This window comes from Schistocerca piceifrons, chromosome 4 (genome assembly GCF_021461385.2).
Source record: "Schistocerca piceifrons isolate TAMUIC-IGC-003096 chromosome 4, iqSchPice1.1, whole genome shotgun sequence".
Lineage (NCBI taxonomy): Eukaryota > Metazoa > Arthropoda > Insecta > Orthoptera > Acrididae > Schistocerca > Schistocerca piceifrons.
The window spans coordinates 631816470-631842554 of NC_060141.1; the positions used below are offsets into that span (position 1 = coordinate 631816470).

Genomic DNA, 26085 nt, shown 5'->3' on the forward strand with positions numbered 1-26085 from the left:
TGTCGGAAATCACTAGGGAATTCAATACTTCGAGGTCTGCAGTGTCGTTAGGGAATTCAATATTTCGAGATCCGCAGTGTCCAGACTGTGTCAAAAATAACAAATTTTAGGCATTAACTCTCACAACGGACAACGCACTGGTTGAGGGCCTCCACTTAACGACCGAGAGCAGCGGCGTTGTGTAGAGTTTTCAGTGCCAACAGACATGCAACAGTGCGTGAAAAATCGCAGAAATGAATGTGAGACGTACGACGACCGTATCAATTAGGACAGTGCGGCGAAAGGCTTTAAGGGGCTTCGGCAGCAGACGACAGACGCGAGTGCCTTTGCTAGCAGCACGACATCACGTGCTGCGCATCTCCTAGGTTTGTGACGATGTCACTTGGATCATAGACGACTGGAAAACTGTTGCCTGGTCAGCTCGTTTCTGTTGGTATGAACTGATGGTAAGGTTCGAGCCTGGCGCATACCCCACGAAGGCATGGACCCAAATTATCAACAAGGCAGTGTGCAAGCTGGTGGTGGCTCCATAATGTGTGGGCGGTGTTTACACGGTCGTCTAGTCCAGTTGAACCTATCATTGACTGGAAACGTTTATATTCGGTTACTTGGGGACCGTTTGCTGCCATGGACTTCATGTTCTCCAAACAACGATGGAATTTCCATGGATGACAGTGCGCCATATCACTGAGCCACGATTGTTCGGAGTTGGTTTCAAGAACATTCTGGACAGTTCGAGCGAATGATTGGGCCACCCAGCTCACCGGACGTAGATACGTCGGACATTTATGAGACGTAACTGGGAGGTCAGTTCCTACATTAATCCTGCGCAGGCAAATTATGGGTGGCTGTAGAGGCAGCTTGTCTCAATATTTCTACAGGGGACTCCAGCGACTTACTGAGTCCATGGCACTACAAAGGGCAAAAGGAGGGCTGACACGATATTAGGAGCTATTCTATGACTTTTGTCACCTAAGTGTATGTGTAGATGACAAATTCTGATAAAAGCCACATCTAGTTATCGAAACGTTGGTTCGATTTCCTACTTGACGCAGCCATCCACTAGAAGAATTTATTCGTAGTGACTGCCAGTCTGAGTCCCTCTGACCAACACCGACTCAAAGGAAGGCCTCGGCGCTTGTTGGTGACGTCACGTCAGCTAGGCACGGCCAACGCCACGTCTGTTGCAGGCAGAAACACCTGGGCGTGCTTATCACTATAAATCTCTTATTTTTGGACAAAATGTTTGGTATTGTTTTGGATTCTGCAGTTTTATTTAGGTGAAAGATTTTCTTACTATCGTAAAGCTACAAATGAAGATCATACTTCTGTATTACTGAAGCCTGTTGAAACAAACGTAGATCAATATGAGAAGTTGCTTTGCCCCTTTGCAAGCTTCGGAAATTTTACATTCAAGTAACTATATTTACGTGATCCATCTTGTTATCGACACTTACCCCAACCCCCTTACAATTAACTTGTTTCTTTTATTTATTTATTTTCGTTTCACATCGTCACTGGAAACGTGAACTAATTTACATGTGTAAATGTCGAACTGTTGCCAGTCATTAGATTACAGTCGTTTTCAACGAAAGGAATTCTAAACAGGAAACAAAATTGCTTCATACATCGAAAATACTGCTGAGCTTAAACTTTTTTAAACATGCGCATTAGAAAAGATAAATATTCCCCTCTTGCAACTGAAAGGAGAAACTTTACAAGATAAAAAAAAAATTATTTGATAAAACAAGTATCTGTTTTGCCTCTTCTTCTGTGCCCCACCCCCTCCCCCAACGTGTACAATCGCAAGATATTTCGTTAACATTCAGTGCTCCTCACCCCATAGTCAACCAAGATACCTAAAGAAGAGCACCAACATGTTCACAGTTTCTTGTAAAAGCACCCCAGTACAAACGTAACTTCCTCAGATTTACAAATAAGCTAAAGAAGCACGAATTCTGTTGCTGCTGGACCATGAAGTTGTTTTTGTATGTCAATCCTTAAAACAGGTGGAAATTTAAGTTCAGGAGTACACTATTTGTTAAGAAGTGTAATGAATTGCACAATTAATTGATTGCAGAAATCTCTCAGAACAATGTGTGTTGGTCAACTACCGCCAATAGTTTCACATTTTCCTGTGTAAGAGAGGGAGACACCACCATTATGAGTATGCCTGCAACAGACGTGGCGTTCGCCGTGCCTAGCTGACGTGACGTCACGAACAAGCGCCGAGGCCTTCCTTTGAGTCGGTGTTGCTCTGACACGCTGTGGTCCCTGACAGAGAGTGAGAGGTGGCGTGTCTGCCTGCTGCAGTGTGCGGCCGGCCCAACCGCCCAGCCAGCCGGCTGTCCGGAGGTGTGCCACTGTCGCCCTCGGAGATGCCGTGGCTGGCGCTGGTCTACGCCGGCGAGGACAACGTTACCACCGGCTCGCTCATCAACAACAGATACGTGCTCACCGCCGCCGCGCCGGTACAGGGGTAAGCGGTGACACTCATTACACTCACTGGCTACACAGCTGCTGTTTTCCTTGTAAAGTTGCTACTTCCCAGCCTTATCTTTAGCTGCAGCTAAACAGTACCACATACGACCATCATTTTGAAGTTTTATTCTCCTGCGCATGTAAGCAGGGATGGCTAGAGCACAAATGCAAGGATGTAGAGGCTTATCTCACGAGGGGTAAGACAGATTGCCTACAGGAAAATTAAAGAGACCTTTGGAGAAAAGAGAAACACTTGTATAAATATCAAGAGCTCAGATGGAAACCCAGCAAGACTGGAAAGCAGAAAGGTGGAAGGAGTATATAGAGGGTCTATACACGGGCGATGTTCCTGAGGACAATATTATGGAAATGGAAGCGGAGGTAGATGAAGATGAAATGGGAGATAGGATTCCGCGTGAAGAGTTTGACAGAGCACTGGAAGACCTGAGTCGAAACAAGGCCACGGAAGTAGACATTCCATTAGAACTACTGACAGCCTTGGGAGAGCCAGTCCTGACAAAACTTTACCATCTGGTGAGCAAGATGCATGAGACAGGCGAAATTCCCTCAGACTTCAAGAAGAATATAATAATTCCAATCCCAAAGAAAGCGGGTGTTGACAGATGTGAAAATTACCGAACTATCTGTTTAAGAAGTCACAGCTGCAAAATACTAACGCGAATTCTTTACAGACGAATGGAAAAACTGGTAGAAGCGGACTCGGGGCAGATCAGTTTGGATTCCGTAGAAATGTTGGATCACGTGAGGCAATACTGACCTTACGACTTCTCTTAGAAGAAAGATTAAGGAAAGGCAAACCTACTTTTCTAGCATTTGTAGACTTAGAGAAGGCTTTTGACAATGTTGACTGGAATACTCTCTTTCAAATTCTGAAGGTGGCAGGGGTAAAATACAGGGAGCGAAAGGCTATTTACAATTTGTACAGAAAGCAGATGGCAGTTATAAGAGTCGAGGGGTATGAAAGAGAAGCAGTGGTTGGGAAGGGAGTGAGACAGAGTTGTAGCCTATCCCCGATGTTATTCAATCTGTATATTGAGCAAGCAATAAAGGAAACAAAAGAAAAGTTCGGAGTAGGTATTAAAATCCATGGAGAAGAAATAAAAACTTTGAGGTTCGCCGATGACATTGTAATTCTGTCAGAGACAGCAAAGAACTTGCAAGAGCAGTTGAACGGAATGGACAGTGTCTTGAAAGGGCGGCACAAGATGAGCATCAACAAAAGCAAAACGAGGATAATGGAATGTAGTCGAATTAAGTCGGGTGATGCTGAGGGAATTAGATTAGGAAATAAGACACTTAACGTAGTAAAGGAGTTTTGCTATTTGGGGAGCAAAATAACTGATGATGGTCGAAGTAGAGAGGATATAAAATGTAGACTGGCAATGGCAAGGAAAGCGTTTCTGAAGAAGAGAAATTTGTTAACATCGAGTTTAGATTGTGGTGGCCAGGGCAGCAGTCGAACATTTTTTGTATCCAGAAAGGCCCGTACAGGACCTACAACATGCTGTCGTGCATTATCCTGCTGAAATGTAGGGTGTCGAAGGGATCGAATGAAGGGTCGTAACACATCTGAAATGTAACTTCCACTGTTGAAAGTGCCATCAGTGCGAACAAGAGGTGACCGAGACGTGTAACCAATGGCACCCATACCGTCACGCCGGGTGATACGCCAGTATGGCGATGACGAATACACGCTTCCAATGTGCGTTCACCGAGATGTCGCCAAACACGGATGCGACCATCCTGACGCTACAAACAGAATCTGGATTCATCCGAAAAAATTACGTTTTGCCATTCGTGAACCCAGGTTCGTCGTTGACTACACCACCGCAGGCGCTCCTGTCTGTGATGCAGCGTCAAGGGTAACCGCAGCCACTGTCTCCTAGCTGATAGTCCATGCTGCTGCAAAGGTCGTCGAACTGTTCGTGCAGATGGTTGTTGTTTTGCAAACGTCCCCATCTGTTGACTCAGGGATCGAGACGTGGCTGCACGATCCGTTACAGCCATGCGGAAAAGATGACTGTCATCTCGACTGCTAGTGATACGAGGCCGTTGGGATCCAGCACGGCGTTCCGTATTATCCTCCTGAACCCACCCATTCCATATTGTGCTAACAGTCATTGGATCTCGACCAACGCGACCAGCAATGTCGCGATACGATAAACCGCAATCGCGATAGGCTACAGTTCGACCTTTATCAAAGTCGGAAACGCGATGGTACGTATTTCTCCTCCTTACACGAGGCCTCACAACAACGTTTCACCAGGCAACGCCGGTCAACTCCTGTTTGTGTATGAGAAATCGGTTGGAAACTTTCCTCATGTCAGCACGTTGTAGGTGTCGCCACCGGCGCCAACCTTGTGTGAATGCTCTGAAAGGCTAATCATTTGCGTATCACAGAATCTTCTTCCGGTCAATTAAATTTCGCGTCTGTAGCACGTCATCTTCCTTGGTGTAGCAATTTTAATGGCCAGTAGTGTATCATCCACCGAGCCAACAGAACGTCGCATTCATAGGGGACAAGGCCTTTCTACGCAGCGGCTAGCTCCATATTCTCCAACGGCGATCGTCTCAGTCAGCGACGGTCACTGAATAACAATCAACATAGCGAGACGTTTTGCATACGGTCCGTTTATTGCCGAAGGGTTGACCTAGTGGCAGGCGGCGGCGTCTGTAACTTCGACGCTTGGTAATATCGTTGAATGACGTTTCCGGGCACGGGTTCCTACCCTCGTTTTGTTCCTCAAGACACCCTCTACAAACCCTCGAAGTTTCTCGCAACATTTCTGGCACACACTGTACATCCATTTTTATAGTTTGTGTGGCTTCCTCAAAAACCGGTGGCGGTGCTCGGCAGGTACACGGCGCAGGACGTGAAGGTGTCGCTGGGCGCGGAGAACGTGTGCACGGGCGACGTGAGCACGGTGAACGCCAGCGTGTCCGAAGTGCTGGTGCACCCGCAGTACGACCCCGACTCCATGGCCTCGGACCTGGCGCTGCTGCGCCTCACCACGCCCGTCGTCTTCTCCTCCCGCATCAGCCCCGTCTGCCTGCCGCCCACGGGTAAGTGTCCGCTGCCGGCTCTTCGTTTTCTGTAACGCCACTGCAGTTACGCCCACTGGTACAATGTTACTGTGATAGCACAGGTGACACCGTTCCGTCTATTCTGGCGTCTACATCTACATCTAAATTTATACTCCGCAAGCCACCCAACGGTGTGTGGCGGAGGGCACTTTACGTGCCACTGTCATTACCTCCCTTTCCTGTTCCAGTCGGGTATGGTTCGCGGGAAGAACGGCTGGCGGAAAGCCTCCGCTCGCGCTCGAATCTCTCTAATTTTACACTCGTGATCACGTCGGAAGGTATAAGTAGGGGGAAGCAATATATTCATCCAGAAACGCACTCTCTCGAAACCCGGACAGCAAGCTACACCGCGATGCAGAGCGCCTCTCTTGCAGAGTCTGCCATTTAAGTTTGCTAAACATCTCCGTAACGCTATCACCCTTATTAAATAACCCTGTGACGAAACGCGCCGCTCTTCTTTGGATCCTCTCTATCTTCTCTGTCAACCCGACTGATACGGATCTCACACTGATGAGCAATACTCAAGTATAGGTCGAACGAGTGTCTTGTGAGCCACCTCCTTTGATGGTGGACTACATTTTCTAAGGACTCTCCCAATGAATCTCAATCTGGCACCCGCCTTACCAACAATTAATTTTATATGATCATTCCACTTCAAATCGTTCCGCACGCATACTCCCAGATATTTTACTGAAGTAACTGCTACCAGTGTTTGTTCCGGTCTCATATAATCACACAATAAATGATACTTCTTTCTATTTTCTATGTTAAGGGTCAATTGCCACTCCCTGCACCAAGTGCCTATCCGCTGCAGATCTTCCTGCATTTCGCTGCAATTTTCTAATGCTGCAACTTCTCTGTATACTACAGCATCATCCGGGAAAAGCCGCGTGGAACTTCCGACACTATCTACTAGGTCATTTATATATATTGTGAAAAGCAATGGTCCCATAACACCCCCCTGTGGCACGCCAGAGGTTACTTTAACGTCTGTAGACGTCTCTCCATTGAGAACAACATGCTGTGTTCTGTTTGCTAAAAACTCTTCAATCCAGCAACACAGCTGGTCTGATATTCCGTAGGCTCTTACTTTGTTTATCAGGCGACAGTGCGGAACCGCATCGAACGCCCTCCGGAAGTCAAGGAAAATGGCATCTACCTGGGAGCCTGCATGCGTTCGTCGCATGTCGCAAATGGGTTTGGGTTATTGTGTGAATCCAGTACCATTTCACCAGATATCATTGACTCGCAGCTGCGACTAAACTGCCTGATGTGTATAATAGGAACAATGCTTAGTATGTTGTGTGGGATGGCAAACTGAATATTATTCGACAGGTAACCCCAGTTCGGAAATACATACTTCGACCAGCAATGATGATAATGACGATGATTGTGATTCAAAAGTAACTTAACTACCTGGTTATTAGACTAACAATCCCTCACTCCTCTCGTAGTGTTGTAAGACGTAGATGCGAGACTTTTTTTTATTTCATTAGTAATAATGCTATCTACATCTACATCAACATACATATTCCACAAGCCATCGTATGGTGCTCGGCGAAGGACTCTTTGAACCAGCGCTAGTCATTCCCTTTCCTAGTACACTTGTAAATGGAGCGAGAAAAAACAGCAGTCTATACGGCTCCGTACGAGCCCTAATTTCTCTTATCTTGTCATGGCAGTCCTTGTGCGAAATTTACGTTGACGGCAGAAGATTCATTATACAGTCAGCTGCAAATGCCAGTTCTCAAAATTTCCTCAACAGCGTTTCGCAAAAAGTACATCGTCTCCTTCCAATGATTCCCATTTGATTTCACGAGGCACCTCCGTTACACCCGCGTACTGAATTCCTTTGAATTGCTTCGATTCTTCCCTTAATCCGAAATGTTGGAGATTCCAAACACTCGAGGAGCATTCAATAACGGAGCGTACTAATGTTCTATGCGCAGTCCGTTTATAAATAAGCTATACTTTCCTAGAATACTCCCAACAAACCGAAGACGGCGATTCACCTTCCCTACTACCGTCCTCACGTGCTCGTTCCATTTCATATCGCTTTTCACTATTACGCCCAGATATTTAATTGACGTGACTGCTTCAAGCAGCACACGACGAATATTGTTTTGGAAAATTATGGGATCGTTTTTCTAACTCATCTGTATTAACTTACTTTTTCCTACCTGTAAAGCAATTTGCCACTCTTTTCCCCAAACAGAAACTCTGCCTAAGTCGTCCTGTATCCTTCTGCAGTCGCTAAACGACGATACTTTCCAGTGTACTACAACGTCATCAGCAAACAGCCGCAGACCGCTGCTCACCCTACCCGTCAGATCATTCGTGTATGTAAGAGACCAAGAGACCAATACCTCCCTGGAGCCTGGAGCACTCTTGACGACGTCCGTGTGTCTGCTGAACATTCGTTGCCAAGGACAACGTACTTCAACAATATCAGAAATTGAGTCCGCCTTGATTCAAAACACCTTGTTATTCGTTTATTTCTTTATTCTCCCAAACTAGTTTCGGCGACAAATAGCACCATCATCAGTGGTTTTTTTAAATCTAAAACATGCAGAAAATAGCATGGTTATACAAACACAGTGGCACATTATTACATTTTTGCTATTCGTTTTTTGAAATATAGTTTTCAATAGATACTTTCATACTGCCTTATTTATTGTATGTTGCAGAATGTTTTTGAGAATTATTGTCGCTGTTTGCGACATATTTTCTGTGCGCTTTTTTTCTGTTGCCGTTTTTACTCAGCGAACATCATGTCATCTGCAACTGTGTGAGAGCGGCTGTTAGTAAACAAAATACTAAAAGGTGAACTTCGTATGACAGCAATATACTCTAGGGGTTGCGGTAGTGTTGTGGAACCCAGTTATTTGGTGCTTTTACTTAGCTATTCGTGTACTCACGTTCGTTGGATGGTAACAGCTCAGTACACACCAAATAACTGGACTTCACAACACTACCGCAAGCCCAAGTGTATATTGCTGACATGCGAAGCTCACCTGTTAGTATTTTGTTTACTAACAGCCGCTCACACAGTTGCAGATGACATGATGTTCGCTGAGTAAAAACGGCAACAGAAAAAAAGCGCACAGAAAATATGTCGCAAACAGCGGCAATAATTCTCAAAAACATGCTGTAACATACAATAAATAAGGTAGTATGAAAGTGTCCATAGAAAACTGTATTTCAAGAAACGAATAGTAAAAATCTAATAATGTGCCACTGTGTTTGTATAACCATGTTATTGTCTGCATGTTTTAGATTTAAAAAACCCTCTGATGATGGTGATATTTGTCGCCGAAACTGATTTGGGAGAATAAAGAAATAAAAGCAAGGTGTTTTGCATCAACGCGGACTCAATTTCTGATATTTTTGTTTTTCTATGCAAACCCGGACCAAATGGGATAGTTCCAAGATAAAATTATTGCCAAAGTAGTTGATTCTAGTACATAAAAGCAATTTGGATTACACACGATGCATGAATAGTTAACTAAACCGGTAAAATTTAATTGTCACGAAGGTAAAACTAAGATCATTGTGTACACAAGTTATAAATCGCTGACTACTGTAAGTAGTTCGTAGCAATTATTTCCAAGAATGGGCATGTAAAGATTAACTATGGCGCCAAGTTTCTTTCAGTTGCAGAAAAATGGCTCTGAGCACTATGGAACTCAACTGCTGTGGTCATAAGTCCTCTAGAACTTAGAACTACTTAAACCTAACTAACCTAAGGATATCACACACATCCATGCCCGAGGCAGGATTCGAACCTGCGACCGTAGCGGTCATGCGGTTCCAGACTGTAGCGCCTTTAACCGCTCGGCCACTCCGGCCGGCTCTTTCAGTTGCATTTGTAATTCTAATGTTCTATGCAAGCCCATTAACATCACTGTACAGGCAGACACAGGGATAGAGTCTAACTGTCCCCCTGTGGATTCATTGCAAATACATCTATATCTGTACTTACATCTTTATCTACATCCATAGTCATACTCCGAAAGCCATCTTATAGTGAGTAGTAGTGTGTACTTTACGTACAACTGTCAGTTCCCCCTTACCTGTTCCGGTCACGAAAGGTCCACGGGAAGAAGGATTGCTCGTAAATCTCTCTGTCAGCTCGAATTACTATAATTTTACGTTCATAGCTCTTTCGAGAGATGTACGTTGGACGAAGCAAAATGTTGGTTAATTCTTCTAGGAATTTACGCTCCGAATTTAAACAATAAACCACACATGATGAAGAAGCCTCTCTTGCAGCGTCTGCCACTGAAATTGACTGAGCATGTTTGTGAAGCTTTCGCGCTCACTCGAGTTACTGCTCTTCTTTGGATCTTCTTTGTTTGCTCCATCAGTTCTTTCTAATACAGGTTCTAGACTGACAATAAATTTTATTGGTGAAACGATGGTTTTGTAAGCTACCTCCTTTGCTGACGGATTTCATGTGCCGAGGATTCTTCCAATGAGTCTGTGTGGCACCTGCGTTACCTACGACACGTTTTGTGGAGTCGCTTAGTTACATTCGTTCAGGACGCATATTCCTAGATATTTTATGTGTAAGTAGGCTGTTTAGGTTTTTATGTTGGCAGCGCCACGTAGCGCTCTGTATTAAAATCTCTGACTGCGCTGTGTGCAGTCTGTGGCTGGTTGGACTCATTGTTGGATTATTCGCTAGTATAGTGTTGGGCAGTTGGATGTGAACAGCATGTAGCGTTGCGCAGTTGGAGGTGAGTCGCCAGCAGTGGTGGATGTGGGGAGAGAGATGCCAGAGTTTTTAGGTGTTAATATGAGCGGACGATCTGGACGCGTGTCCGTCAGAAAAAGAAAATTTGTCAAAATAAATGTCAAGAATTTATAAATATATTATGACTTGTGAACACTATTAAGGTAAATACATTGTTCGTTCTTTATCAAAATCTTTCATTTTCTAACTATATGCCTATCAGTAGTTAGTGGCTTCAGTAGTTAGAATCTTTTATTTAGCTGGCAGTATTGGCGCTCGCTGTGTTGAAGTATTTTGAGTAAAGAAGATTTTTGTGAGGTAATGAAGGGTATAGGTAATTGTTAGTCAAGGCCATTCTTTTGTAGGGATTATTAAAAGTCAGACTGCGCTAAAATATTGTGTGTCAGTTTATAAATGATCAGAATAAGTAAAGAGAAAACTGTGTGAGTACGTTCAGTTTTAGTCAGCTATTTCTGTATCAAATAACGTAGAAGTTTACCAGCACAGTCTTTCTTTACATTCAAAGGGCAAATTTCATATGAACTTGACTACTTCCAGTGTAATCATACAATAATTATTCAGCCATCTCCGACTGTAAAAGAACTAATCCATATTTGCTTCATTATTGAACAGGCGTGGGAGGAGCTTGCGTTTGACCATTTTAGTTATTTCAGTTCAGTCTTGAAGAAAATGTTTCAATAAGTGCGCAAAACACAGAAAACAGTGTTCTAAGAGATATCGGTCTTTACTTATTGTCAGAAAAATCCAGAACACTTTGAACGACTAGAAATAAGATGTTCATATTCACAGGACATGTACATTAGTATGTTCTGCATGTGTCCCGTTGCCTAGTGGGCCCTGGTAACTAGTTCCATGCATGATGGCATCGACGCATATAGAGCGCGAATGGCGTCCTGTGGTGTAGCCATCCATGCTGCTTTTACCTGGTTCCAAAGTTCGTTGAGTCACAGCGTTGCACCCATTGTTTCGCCGTATCCCACACATTTTCGAGTGGCAAGAAGCCTGGTGATCTGGCGGGCTAGGGCAAAAGACTGACGTCCTGTGACACCGGGAAGGCACGTGTTCGCGCAGAAACATGTGGTCGTGCATTGTCTTGCTGAAAAATGTCGTCTGGGGTATTTTGCAGAAAGGGTATGGCCACGGGTCCCAGGATGTCATTCACGTAGGTTACACTGGTCACAGAGCCCTGGACACACGCCAACTGTGATATGTAATTGTACCCAATAGCACCCCACACCATAAGGCCTTGGGTTGGCGCTGTATATCTTGTACGAATGCAGTCACTGTGATGCCGCCCCCTGCCTGAGGCGAACCAAAATGCGGCTATCCTAATCTACTCATGGAGGTAACGCACCGTCACGTCTAAACCACCATCAAGTCAAAAAATCAAAGGCAGGATTGACATTGAAGTCCAACACTTAGTCCTGAAAGCACATTTATTACTGACACAAACGTACAACCAGAACAGAAATCAAATATAAGATATTTCAAGAACATTCCAGAAATGATCTACATAATAAATAATTGCTAGGGATTGGGTTTGAACTGGGGACGCTCAGCACGCCCGCCAGCGACGCTAATCACTGCATCGCACTGCACTCACCACAGGTCGCGGTAGTATAGATACCTTAGTCACCAGCAGGCCCAAACTTTTCGACTCACTCAGCGTAGAATAGGGAACAGTGATCATAAGGCCGTTAAGCACCATTGAACGGTGCGGTAAATACGAATGGAAAGAAAGATAAGCTTTTTCTGCTTCGTAAGAGCGACAAAAACAGACTTCAGTTGTCAGCCGAAAAAAGCCGTCTCCTGGATCGAGAATGTTGCGTATAATTGTACAAAGTTCAGTAGCATTGCGCAATACGCCTTGGACATGTATGTGCCGTGCAAATTTGTTACGAATGGGGAAGACACATCGCACAGCCGTATTAGGAAGGTGCTTCGAAAGTAGAGAGAGCCACCGCAAATTTTACGTAGCTAAAGTCGCACAGAGAGGTTAAAACTAAACGAAACCAAAATTTGCGTAAGGAGGGCCACAAGTGACACGTTCCACGAATTCGGAAGTGAAATTCTATCTATCGACTAAACAGAAAATCCTAATAAGTTTTCGTCTGATGTAAGATTAGTAAACAAATCGAAACCACCTGCCCAGACACTCTGTGACCATATGTCACCGAAACGGAAAATAGCAGGGAGAAGGTCGAAATCTGTCTTTTTTTCCCAAAACTGTTTCATTGCGGAATATCGCGCTGCGGTTTTTCCTTTAACTCATCGAAAGACCACCAAAATGACAGACATCGAAATAAGAAACCAAGGGATAGAAAAGTAGCTGAAATGGCTTAACAGAGAAAAGGCCACTGCTCCTGATGGGATACTAATACGATTCTACACAGCGTATGCGAAAGAACTTGTTCCACTTCTAGCAGCAGTGTATCGTAGGTTGCTGGAGGAGTGAAGCATTTCTAGTGATTGTGAAACAATGCAAATAATTCCAGTTTTCAAGAAGCGTTGCCGAACAGACGCGCAGAGCTACAGACCTACATCTCTGACGTCGGTATGTTTAAGAATTTTGGAGCGTTTTATGCTCGTGCATTATGATATTTCTGGAGACCAAAAATATTTTCTGTAGGAATCAAAATGGGTTGCGAACAACAATCGTATGAAACCCAGCTCGCTCTGCTGGTCAATATACACTGAAGAGCCAAAGAAAGTTGTATACCTGCACGCAGAAGTACCGCAACACGACGTGGCATGGACTCAACTAATGTCTGAAGTAGTGCTGAAGGGAACTGACATCATGAATCCTGCAGGGCTGTCCATAACGAGTACGAGAGGGGTAGAGATATCTTCCGAACAGCACGTTGCAAGGTATCCCAGATATGCTTAATAATATTCATGTCTGGGGAGTATGGCGGCCAGGGGATGTGTTTAAACTCAGAAGAGTGCTCCTGGAGCCACTCTGTAGTAATTCTGGACTTGTGGGGTGTCGCATTTTCCTGTTGAAATTGCCCAAGTCTGTCGGTATGCACAATGGACATGAAAGGATGTAGGTGATCAGACAGAATGCTTACGTACTAGTCACCTGTCAAGAGTCGTATCTAGACGTGTCAGAAGTCCCATATCACTCCAACTGCACACGCCCCTCAACATCACAGGGCCTCCAACAGCTTGAACAGTCCCCTGCTGACATGCAGGGTCCATGGATTCATGAGGTTGTCTCCATACTCGTACACGTGTCCGTCCGCTCGATACAATTTGAAATGAGATTCGTCCGACCAGGCAACATGTTTCCAGTCATCAACAGTTCAGCCGCGCGGGATTAGCCGTGCGGTCTAAGGCGTTACAGTCATGGACTGTGTGGCTGGTCCCGGCGGAGGTTCGAGTCCTCCCTCGGGCATGGGTGTGTGTGTGTTTGTCCTTAGGATAATTTAGGTTAACTAGTGTGTAAGCTTAGGGACTGATGATCTCAGCAGTTAAGTCCCGTAAGATCTCACACACATTTGAACATTTTGAACATCAACAGTTCAATATCGGTGTTGACGGTCCCAGGCGAGGCGTGCAGTCATCAAGGGTACACGAGTGTGTCTTCGGTTCCGAAAGCCCATCTCGATGATGTTTCGCCGAATGGTTCGCACGTACACACTTGTTGATAGCCCGGCATTGAAATCTGCAGCAATTTTCGGAAGAGTTGCACTTCTGTAATGTTGAACTATTCTCTACAGTCGTCGTTGGCCCCGTTCTTGCAGGATCTTTTCCCGGCCGAAGCGATGTCGGAGATTTGATGTTTTACCGGATTCCTGATATTCGCGGTACATTCGTGAAACGGTCGTGCGGGAAAATCCCCACTTCATCGCCACCTCGGAGATGCTGTGCCCCATCGCTCGCGTGCCGACTATTTCACCACGTTCACAATCACTTAAATCTTGATAACCAGTCATTGTAGCAGCAGTAACGGATCTAACAATGGCGCTAGACACTTGTTGTCATATATAGGTGTTGCCGACCGCAGCGCCATATTTGGCCTGTTTACATATCTAAAAAATGTTCAAATGTATGTGAAACCTTATGGGACTTAACTGCTAAGGTCATCAGTCCCTAAGCTTTCACACTACTTAACCTAAATTACCTTAAGGACAAACACACACAGATGCCCGAGGGAGGACTCGAACCTCCGCTGGGACCAACCGCACAGTCCATGACTGCAGCGCCATAGGCCGCTCGGCTAATCCGGCGCGGCGTTTACGTATCTCTGTATTTGAATACGCATGCCTGTACCAGTTTCTTTGGCGCGTCAGTGTATATAGTCGGAGGCATCCAGAGTGTTCCAAAAAGTGGTTTTAGATACTAATTTCTTACAAGTGGATGTCCCGTCTAGACCCCCTTGTAATCTGTACCCTGTCTATTGAGCCCTCCCCCAATAATTGAGTGACGCCGGTAAACGTGATGCTTTCCAGACCGGGCGACGTACCTGGGACAGGTGTCGACGGCGGCGTCTTGGTCGGCCGAGGAAGCGACCAGTGCCAACGCGACGGCGGTGAACGGGACTGCTGGCAATGCGACGGCGGCGGCGGCGGCGGCGGGCAGCGCGTGCAGGGCGCGCAAGCTGCCGCTGCCCGTGCTGCAGCAGCGCGACTGCTTCCTCAGCAACGTCAGCGCGCGGCTCGTCACCGAAGACAAGGGCTGCGCGGGAACTCCGGGAACCGCCGCGCTACTCTGCCCGGTAAGACACTGCCGCAGTAGCCACCGTTTTCGCTCCTTCCCCCTCTATAGCTCTACTAGACACATCTATTTCGCAGAATAATCGAAATACAGTACCTCTTAACGACCTATCCTTATTGATTTTATGACACTTATCATAATGGAGTTTTCAGCTTGCAGCAATCTAGAAGGCGAGCCACTGGCAGAATTCAAACCATTTTGTACGGAGGCATTCAATAAGTAATGCGATACATTTTTTTTCTCGGCCAATTTCGGCAGAATATGTTCTGGAACATCATGGAATATGCCTGCTTCACGAAATCCGATAGGTGGCGGAGCTATACGTCGCCTTCAAAATGGCGTCTGTAACGGAGATGCGTTCCAAGAAGAGAGGTGTCAAAGAGTTTGTTATTGACGGAAAACCTCAGCATCGCAGATATTCAGAGGCGCTTGCACGATGGCTGCTGAGACCTGGCAGAGAACAAAAGCACCAAGAGTCGTTGAGCGAGACGTCTGTGAACATCGCCACAAGTTCGCGCGCAACTGGTTTCCCGTGTGTCGGCCGGCCGCACACAGCTGTGACTTCTAGACTGTTGGCACGTGCGGACACTCTCATTCGAGGTAATCACAAACACCTCGTTGCACAACTGGACGTCTCTGATGGTAGTGCTGACACACTTGTCCACCAGTTGAGGTACTCAAGAAAGATGTGTGCCCGCTAAGTTCCTCGCCGCCTAACAGAAGACCATAACGAGTAACAAAGAACATTCAGTGCGGGACTGCTTGCGCATTACGCGTGACTCTTCATATCAAACCGGAAACAAAACAGCAATCCATGGAGTGACGTCACACCACCTCTCCTCCGAACAAAAAGTTTAAAGTCGCAGCCGGCCGGAGTGGCCGAGCCGTTGTAGGCGCTACAGTCTGGAACCGCGCTACTGCTACGGTCGCAGGTTGGAATCCTGCCTTGGGCATGGATGTGTGTGATGTCCTTAGGTTAGTTAGGTTTAAGTAGTTCTAAGTTCTAGGGGACTGATGACCTCAGCAGTTAAGTCCCATAGCGCTCAGAGCCATTTGAACGATTTTTAAGTCGCACCCTCAGGCAGTAAGATCACGGCGACAGGCTTTTTAACGCTGAAGAGGTTTGGTGTCCTGCTTCTTGCTGCAACTATCAACTCTGAAGTGTATTGTCCTACTATTAGGAAATTGAAGAAACTACTTCAGCATGTTCGTCACCACAAAAATGCAAACGTTTTCTTTGTGATAAAGCAAGGCCTTACAGAAGCCTGCGCACCCGAGAGCAGCTCACAAAACTTTAGTGGACTTTTCTTCCTCATCCAACATAAGGCCCGGATCTCCCACCTTCCGACTTTCATCTGTTTGGCCCAAAGGAAGATGCACTCCGAGAGTGGCACCATGCGGGCATATAGGCCCTTCAAATAAAGTGGTGTACGGCATTGAACGGGGATTACGTTGAACAATAGGGTTTTGTACCAAAGGAGTGGGAAATAACATGGTGTATTGGAATCCTGCTTTCAGGAAAAATGTGTTGTATTACTTACTAAACACCCCTCGTCAATACTATGTAGAAGCGCTAGCCTGAGCGTCTGTCACAGATAAAACTTTATATGTTTGAAAGTAACACAAAGCAAGTAGAGAGTAAGCAGATTCACAGGCCTTATGAATTAAGTGGTTAATTATTTTGTATGCCGTGTACTGGAATGCCGGGTAATGAAAACTCAGAACAGTATTTCCTCCAAAAGCAGAGAAGTGGATGAAGAGTTTCCAAAATTGGTCGAACTGGAAACCCTCGTCTCCTTTGAGCAAATTGTCTGCTAATTACATTTCGACAGCTTTCTTGTTCATTGAATCTCAATATGATGAGACCGTGGACAGTATCTGGACTTTTACGTAGTCCATGAAATGGCCGGTGGAAGTACTGCAGATTTGTTGGGCTGTAGTAGTCAGGTATACTGCTGGTGTCCGGTGCGAACTGTTTATCCTGTGCCGCATGCCACACTCACAAGAAATTTCACTCAGTCGCTTTTCGTAGAACAAATTCTAGTACCGCAATTGGTACTACTGGTTCTACGAGTGAAATCGGTACATTTCTGTGGTGTGCGTACTGTAAGGCCTTCGGTACACACACCATCAGATTATTTGACTTGTCGCTCTAACGAAGTAGGCGAGTGACAGCAATATGTCTCGTGGTCTTATCGTGGCGTGTTTATCTTCTGCTGTTAGGTCAGACGATAGAAATGCCAGAAATGCCACTTGCACGCTTAGAGTAGCAGATTGACGCTGACCAACTTTAAACAGAACTTGATTAATTTTCACACACATTTATTAAAATAATAACAAGCATAAAATTACTTAACTTGGTTCTGGATGCTATTCAATTGACAATCTGAAGTTCCTTTGGTCTTGGTACGTTAATCTTATTTTCACATATCTCTGATACTTGACAAAGTGTCTATACATTTATCTTCACGGCTATGTACAGTCGTAGACAAAACGAGCGAGACCCCTCGCCTTTTCGTTATGCTGATCCGCACGACTTTAAAGGCTGCTACACAGTATAATCGGCAAGGCGACGAAGTGCTACCAACATACTATGTGCAGGAGTGAAATTGAAAAACTATCCGAACTTTGTTAGACTGTTTTCAATCATGTGTAAGACTACATTAATGCTGATTAGTTCAAATGGCTCTGAGTACTATGGGACTTAACATCTGAGGTCGACAGTCCCCTAGAACTTAGAAGCACTTAAACCTAACTAACCTAAAGACATCACACACATCCATGCCCGAGGCAGCATTCGAACCTGCGACCGTAACAGTCGCTCGGTTCCGGACTGAAGCGCCTAGAACCGCTCGGCCACAGTGGCCGGCAATGCTGATTAGTGTGTTATGCACAATACGTAAATATAATATATAAGTGAAAGAATAAACGCTAATTAGTATGAAATGTATTAATAAACATGAATTTCAGCTTATCGAGATAACCTAACTGTTTTAGTAAGACAAAGTACCCCAGATAGTTATCAATTAGCAAAATATTATGAGCATTCGGACACGGAACGGTCTGTGTCAACGTTCAGACCAGTCGTAGTGGATTACTGTTGCTGACCTATCATAAAAGTGTGCAAATTTAGCAATGCGTGAAGATTGATAGCGAAAATCAGTTAAAAATATTTCTGTGCCACACTTAAGTCAACTCAACTATTGACAGAAGCGGAAAAAAGTAGGCGGTAACAAGTATGAAATTCTAGAAGAGTTTCATATTGATATCAACAGGGAGTCGGTACAGAATAAAGGTAGCAATAAAACGTATTGGGGGCCCGAGAATTTCTTAAAATTGCTTTACTGATAGTCTATCTGCCTCCATCGAGATTAGAACAGAAAACAAACCAGACCTCCCTTGCAGTAGCAAACACCTTTCAATACACTAGCAGGCAACCCAGGCAAACAGCCCTCTATTATTACCCCAGACATGAATAAGCCAGCAATTTCGCAATGAAAAAGGCAAAATGATTTGCAGTTTCTGTTGCATAGAGCTTTCTAGATTCAAAAACATGAATTTTCTACCTTTATGTCGCCGCTCATGTGACAATAATTCGGAATGTTTATCGAAATAACAAAATACCGTTACTAGCGAGTAAATTTAGTACTACAATTCTGCACCACCCTAGGAAATAAACGGCGACATAGCTGCCAAACGTAATCTACAGTGTTTCGAATTCTCCATTAGACTCGCCACAGCGAGAAAACGATCATTTGCCGAAGTGTTTCTTAAGCTTGCTAGTAGTGGGAATGCTCGCATTTCTAAAACGCATTGGCATTAATACTGGGATCTGAATTATCACGTGTATAGGCAAATGGACTTTATTTGCTTTCCTGTAAACGGGTTTTGGTTCGAAAGAGTAACTACGATTAATATGCTGATGTATCGACTGCAACGAGAACATTTCGAATAAAGAGTAGGAGGAATTATTTATGCAGCCCTCATCTTCAGTAACTATCGTAGCTATTTTCTTTGTTAGGATTTCGTCACCTAAATCGTTAAAAATGGAACCCTACTAGTCTTATTTTCTTGACCGTCTGTCTGTCTACCCAACTCTTAAAACCCGTTTACCTCGTGTAGACATAATAAGCGGAAATGTATCGCACTTCCTGCGGTATACGGTCCCTTGGTGGTGTAAAAAAGTGAGCTTCTATGTTAGGCTCCAGTATGACTGGTCTGAACGATGACACAGACCGTTTCGCGGCCGAATGCGCATAATATTTTGCTAATTCGTAACGATCTGGGGTACTTTGTCTTACTAAAACAGTTATGTTGTCTCTACAAGTTGACGTTCTTTATTAATACAGTTCAAACTAACTAGAGTTTCACGTTTCATTTATATCTTATATTTATGTGTTGTGTTTAACACACTAATCAGCATTTGTATAGTCTTATAGATGATTGAAAACAGTCTGACCAAGTTCGGATAGTTTTTCAATTTCACGCCTGTGCATAGTATGTTGGTCGCACTACGTCGTCTTGCCTGTTATACTGCGTAACAGACTTTAAGGCTGTGCAGATCAGCATAACGAAAAGGTGAGGGGTCTCGCTCACTTTGTCCACGACTGTACAGGAATATGATAATTTTCTTAGGCGCAGACTGAAACTTGACTACAGACTGGTACAGACAAATGCACACTGGTACAGACTGGTGCAGACTAATGCAGACTAATGCAGACTGACTAATCGGAGGTCTGTACACTCGTTATAATACCTCGCGCGTTCAGGTATCACTGCGCGAGTGTGATCCGCGAGGAGAAAAGGTTCTACGTTAGCAACAATCTCATTGGCTGCGTTACATATTAATACATGGATGGGCGGAAGCAGAGTTTGGTCTGTCTCTAAGGCAGCGCCATCTCGTAGTGCGGAGAATGACGTGCGCTGCGCCTGCGCTGTTGTGCTTAGCGGGGCGCCCTCTAGTGGGAAAGTTGTGTACTCGCTGACTACGCGGAACTATGTACACAACAATTTCCCTTTTATACATTCATTACGGTACATCTAAATGAGTGTACGTCAAACTGCGGCCTGCGGGCCGCATGGGATCCGAATCAAGTATTCAAGGGGCCTGCGGTTCCCAGCCTATTTTATGTTAATATGCATCTAACAATTAACAGCCGAATCAGAAATAAAATCAAGTTGACAGATTATTAAGAGTGTAGTTTATCTGTTTAGTAAAAAAGCCCATATATTTACAGAGACATTAATATTTTAAGACGTGTTTAATTATAACACGTTGGTGAACTCGGCCGTGGGCTAAGTGAACCTTGGCGCCTTCCTCAGGGCAGAGGGATACCTAGCGCAGTGGCTGCAGGGTAGAGGACGTGAGAGGGACAGTGTTTCTTTATTTGCACTGCAATAGTAGCCTACTGACAACTCAAAGGCGTGGGCGACTCGTATCGATCAGTCTCTATGGTACAAATTTTACAACGGGGGTAATATGGATTCGTGAATCCGCACTACAGAGTGTCATCTTCAAATGCTGTTCATTTCTGTAGCAAGGACTATGAAGTTAAATTAAGGCTTTTGTAATAGAAAGCAATGAACAGAAGAAAAATGACATGCAAAGCATTTAGTAAGCATTTGTGATCCTAACTCACATTGCAAATGCATTTAAATACAAGCACATCTATTGTTGTTAATCAATCAATCATCCGCTCACAAAGACAACACTGCAACACTGTCGGGCAAGTACAGTCACAGCAATTTGAAACTGAGAGCAGTCAAGACGAAGTGCCGACTTTTAACGGTCAGTACTTGAGGGGTCGGCGGCCAACTTATCGCGACTTTACTATAGGTAAACAGTGTGACCGTCTTCGTGCAATAAATGTACACTACTAGCCATTAAAATTGCTACACCAAGAAGAAATGCAGATGATAAACGGGTATTCATTGGACAAATATATTATACTAGAACTGACATGTGATTACATTTTCACGTAATTTGGGTGCATAGATCCTGAGAAATCAGTACCCAGAACAACCACCTCTGGCCGTAATAACAGCCTTGATACGCCTGGGAATTGAGTCAAACAGAGCCTGGATCGCGTGTACAGGTACAGCTGCCCATGCAGCTTCAAGACGATACCACAGTTCATCAAGAGTAGTGACTGGCGTATTGTGACGAGCCAGTTGCTCGACTACCATTTTCAATTGGTGAGAGATCTGGAGAATGTGCTGGCCAGGGCAGCAGTCGAACATTTTCTGTATCCAGAAAAGCCCGTACAGGACCTGCAACATGCGGTCGTGCATTATCCTGCCGAAATGTAGGGTTTTGCAGGGATCGAATGAAGGGTAGAGCCACGGGTCGCGTGCGGTAGCGTTCTCGCTTCCCGCGCCCGGGTTCCCGGGTTCGATTCCCGGCGGGGTCAGGGATTTTCTCTGCCTCGTGATGACTGGGTGTTGTGTGATGTCCTTAGGTTAGTTAGGTTTAAGTAGTTCTAAGTTCTAGGGGACTGATGACCATAGCTGTTAAGTCCCATAGTGCTCAGAGCCATTTTTGAGCCACGGGTCGTGACACATCTGAAATGTAGCGTCCACTGTTCAAAGTGCCGTCAATGCGAACAAGAGGTGACCGAGACGTGTAACCAATGGCAGCCCATACCATCACGCCGGGTGATACGCCAGTATGGCGATGACGAATGCACGCATCCAATGTGCGTTCACCGCGATGTCGCCAAACACGGATGCGACCATCACGATGCTGTAAACAGAACCTGGATTCATCCGAAAAAATGACGTTTTGCCATTACCCAAGTTCGTCGTTGAGTACACCATCGCAGGCGCTCCTGTCTGTGATGCAGAGTCAAGGGTAACGGCAGCCACGGTCTCCGAGCTGATAGATAGTCCAAGCTGCTGCAAACGTCGTCGAACTGTTCGTGCAGTTGGTTGTTGTCTTGCAAACGTCCCCATCTGTAGACTCAGGGATCGAGACGTGGCTGCACGATCCGTTACAGCCATGCGGAAAAGATGACTGTCATCTCGACTGCTATTGATACGAGTCCGTTGGCATCCAGCACGGCTTTCCGTATTACCCTCCTGAACCCACCGATTCCATATTCTGCTAACAGTCATTGGATCTCGACCGACGCGAGCAGCAATGTCGCGATAGGATAAACCGCAGTCGCGATAGGCTACAATCCGACCTTTATCAAAGTCGGAAACGTGATGGTACGCATTTCTCCCCCTTACACGAGGCATTACTACAACGTTTCACCAGGCAACGCCGGTCAACAGCTGTTTGTGTATCAGAAATCGGTTGAAAACTTTCCTCATGTCAGCAAGTTGTAGGTGTCGCTACCGGCGCCAACCTTGTGTGAATGCTCTGAAAAGCTAATTATTTGCATATCACAGCATCTTCTTCCTGATGGTTAAATTTCGCGTCTGTAGCACGTCATCTTCGTGGTGTAGCAATTTTAATGGCCAGTAGTGTAACTTAAAGAATAAAAACCAATTATAAAATGCAGATAGTCAAATGGTTCAAATGGCTCTGAGCACTATGGGACTCAACTGCTGTGGTCATAAGTCCCCTAGAACTTAGAACTACTTAAACCTAACTAACCTAAGGACATCACACACATCCATGCCCGAGGCAGGATTCGAACCTGCGACCGTAGCGATCGCGCGGTTCCAGACTGTAGCGCCCAGAACCGCTCGGCCACTCCGGCCGGCTGCAGATAGTCCCAACTGGACTATGCATGTCAAAGATTGAGTATGAACGTGAACATAACCTTTAACGTGAATAGTCCAGTTGATACTATGTCCATATATGATTTAAGTGGTTGTACTGTTTTATATATACTGCACTGAAGTTGACAACAACAACACTGTGACTGTAACCTCGATGTGGAATAAACAGTATTCGCGACTGATTGCTGTACCCTTTGCTACCTAAAATACTGTCGCCGGGCACAGCTGTTTTCCCATGGAATCAAACCTGATAATAGTAATTTGTGTATGTTACCAGTTGGTATCAATATCGGTACATATGCGGCTTGAGGCGCCGCCCCGCAATGTCGTTATTGGCTCTTCAGGATAGAAGTTTGACGATCACTGATCTAAACAATGGAAAGTTGTCACCACTACCGGATCCGCCCTCAAACGCCCCGGTAAATAGCCATTACTGCTCGGTTCCTATGGCGTAGACGTCAACAGCCATTATCTGCTCGCTTCTTTGGGCAAAGAGCAGTGCGGTAGCAGCAATTGAAGTGTGACAATCGATTCACAGTAACTTCTTAGCGTCCACATTTCCGTAATCACTTGCATCATTGCGAAGGACAGTCCTGAAAACCGGTCTCTTCAGTGATCACTGACCACAGTTGCTTTGTTTCCGTCTGTATGGATCGTATGCATGTTGACGTATGGATCAATGCCTTGTAAAACCCTCCTTACCTTTCCTGGATACTGCACCTGCGTTAATGCCAGATCCACTCGTTCTTTAGTGCTGCTTTCTAATACATCGGGCTTAATGCCTGACGGCCGTTACCCGCTGCATCTTCGTGGTGCTCACAGTCTTAGTTTGTGGAAAGCACTTGATTTAGTTACTTTTATACGTTCATCCACGTGGAGCCATACACCAAGTGTTTGAGTTTGTTCAATAATGATTTTTAATCCATTTACTTGTTTCCGAAATCTGAAGAGCTGGCTCCACTTGTAACTTTCACCCGTAGATATAGCTATGAATCATGATCATAGCGAGTTCCTTTGTGAATACCTAGAAGCTGCGTTGGTCGCTCTCAAACAGCTGCATATGGCCGATGTGAGTTGCTGCAGTGGTGGAGTGGCAGTGCAGTTTCTCACTTTCGCAAACTCATTGCGCTGCTCACCTCCTGTCGCCAGTGGGGAACACAGATAACCCAGGTCTGACACCGAATTGTGATCCGACGGTGCCTCGAGGTTCGTCCACTGATCTGGGACTATTTTCTAGGAAATAAAGGTTATTCAGTAGTTACCGCAGACAATCGGAGCCGGCCGGTGTGGTCAGGCGGTTCTAGGCACTACGGTCACAGGTTAGAATCCTGCCTCGAGCATGGCTGTGTGTGATGCCCTTAGGTTAATTAGGTTTAAGTAGTTCTAAGTTCTAGGAGACTGATGACCTCAGAAGTCCCATAGTGTTCAGAGCCATCTGAACCATTTTAGACAATCGGAGAAAACAGGACTTCCGTCTCGCATTTGCGCAGTCTTCTTTCCTCCATTGAGATCTGGCCAGCCACAGGCATCCGTCATTTAGATGCGTAAAATACCTTCGTGCACAAGCAGTCTGTACTATTTCTATTGGTAGTCTGTATGTGAAGCATTAGCACTAGCTACGAAGAGCGGGATAGCAATATTTATCAACTGCAGATGTCGCTTAGGCGCATTTATTTTTCCTTGTAACATAGTCACCTTTTTCTGCAGAATTTACTCTGCGTGTAGTAGTCATATGAAACGACCATTCGCAGGTAATACGTTGCTTCTATTGAGTTACAGGTAAATGTACGTACTGATGTTTCAGCTTGTTAGACTACGATTTTTTGAAATGAAATACTCGTATACGCTGATACGGCAGTGTTATTCCTATGTCTAGATACGTCAGAGAAGCTACAGGCATTTCTGGCTGTACAGCACACACACATTTCTGTGTGTAAATTGTTGAATGATATTCTTCAGTAATAGCTGCACATTATCTCTCAGGGAGGAGATTTGATTATATTCTACCATGTCTTTGCATTGAACATGAATCGTACTTTGTTTCAGTGGAATTAGAATGTAAGTCTTCAATAGCGCTTTGTATTGACAATATTGTCTTTCGTAGCATTCTATACTTATAAAGAAAGGAAATCATAGACGGTTCCAATAATTAAGAAGTGATGAAACTCACATGATGAAATATGTCTGGACTGTTCAAGAGCTGCCAAAGAAGAAACTGAAACCTTCACGGTTAGATCCATTCCAAAATTCCATAAAAATTTATTTTCCGTAATTTATGTTTCAGATTTTCTCCTCAAAGCTAGAGAAAGATTTACGGGTGCTTGGAGCTCATTGTAGTGCCAGAAAGAAATGATATCTAAGTCTCTGCATATGAGATGTGAAGAGAAGAAAACACCTTTGGTCCGCAGCTCGTGGTCGTGCGGTAGCGTTCTCGCTTCCCGCGCCCGGGTTCACGGGTTCGATTCCCGGCGGGTTAGTGGCCCCGCGGATAAACCGCAGGTTCAGGTCGTAGGATTTAATGACGATCGCTTTGCTTTCATAAATTATTATTCTCATTATAAAGTGCGTTCCAGCAGCAATCTATAACTGTTTTAACAGAGACTTACTTCCTCTCAGTAGCTATTAAGCCTAATACTCCATGTTGCTGTTACTTTACAGGGAGACGCTGGGGGGCCGCTTCTGTTTCGCACCTTGCAAGGAGTCTACCAACAGATTGGTAAGTCTACTGCACTGCGGCACTACATTCCCTGCGGCTGCGGAAGTATGATTACGGAATTGATGCTTATTTTGGCGAGGAATATTTAGACGAAAATGAAAACATTGCAGCTAGAAGGAAATTTCCGTGTGCGTCCAGTTGGCGAACGAGGACGAGACACTCTCTTCTTGTGACTACTTAGGTTTATCTTATCCAAATACAAGATGACTTGCGTACCACGAATCGTCAGACAAAAATACGCGTAGTAACAGAATGTGACACACGGAAAAGAGATTGAGTGTGCGTTCCTAAACATCTATGAGTATTGAATTTTGATTGAAAGCATTCCTTTGAAAAGATTATGCCGAAGCAATACCTATTTCCTGTGGTTACAAAGTTGTTTTCAAAATCAATCTTTCACTTTGTCTTTTAGAAGCTTTAGTCTAGGAGGAATTGAGAAGAGCTAGTGTGTAGCCTTGAAAGTACTGGCAGAATTAAATCAGCGAGGGCGCGTAGTGAGTTGCGCCTAAATAATCCAATTAGCAAAAGCATTGACCCCGAAAGACGACTGTGTGATTGGAGTCCCAACCCAGAATATGAG

The 26085-nt window shown here is 44.9% G+C and overlaps 1 protein-coding gene across 1 annotated transcript in view; it reads left to right on the forward strand.

Annotated features, from left to right (window-relative positions):
• Positions 1-26085, forward strand: part of LOC124796240 (vitamin K-dependent protein C-like) — a 149774-nt gene that overhangs the window by 115020 nt on the left and 8669 nt on the right. Inside the window, exons 4-7 of the mRNA XM_047260330.1 lie at positions 2314-2479; positions 5360-5565; positions 14797-15062; positions 25448-25505. Coding sequence (XP_047116286.1) covers positions 2379-2479; positions 5360-5565; positions 14797-15062; positions 25448-25505 — 631 coding nt within the window. The 5' untranslated portion in view covers positions 2314-2378. The remainder of the gene's footprint in view (positions 1-2313; positions 2480-5359; positions 5566-14796; positions 15063-25447; positions 25506-26085) is intronic.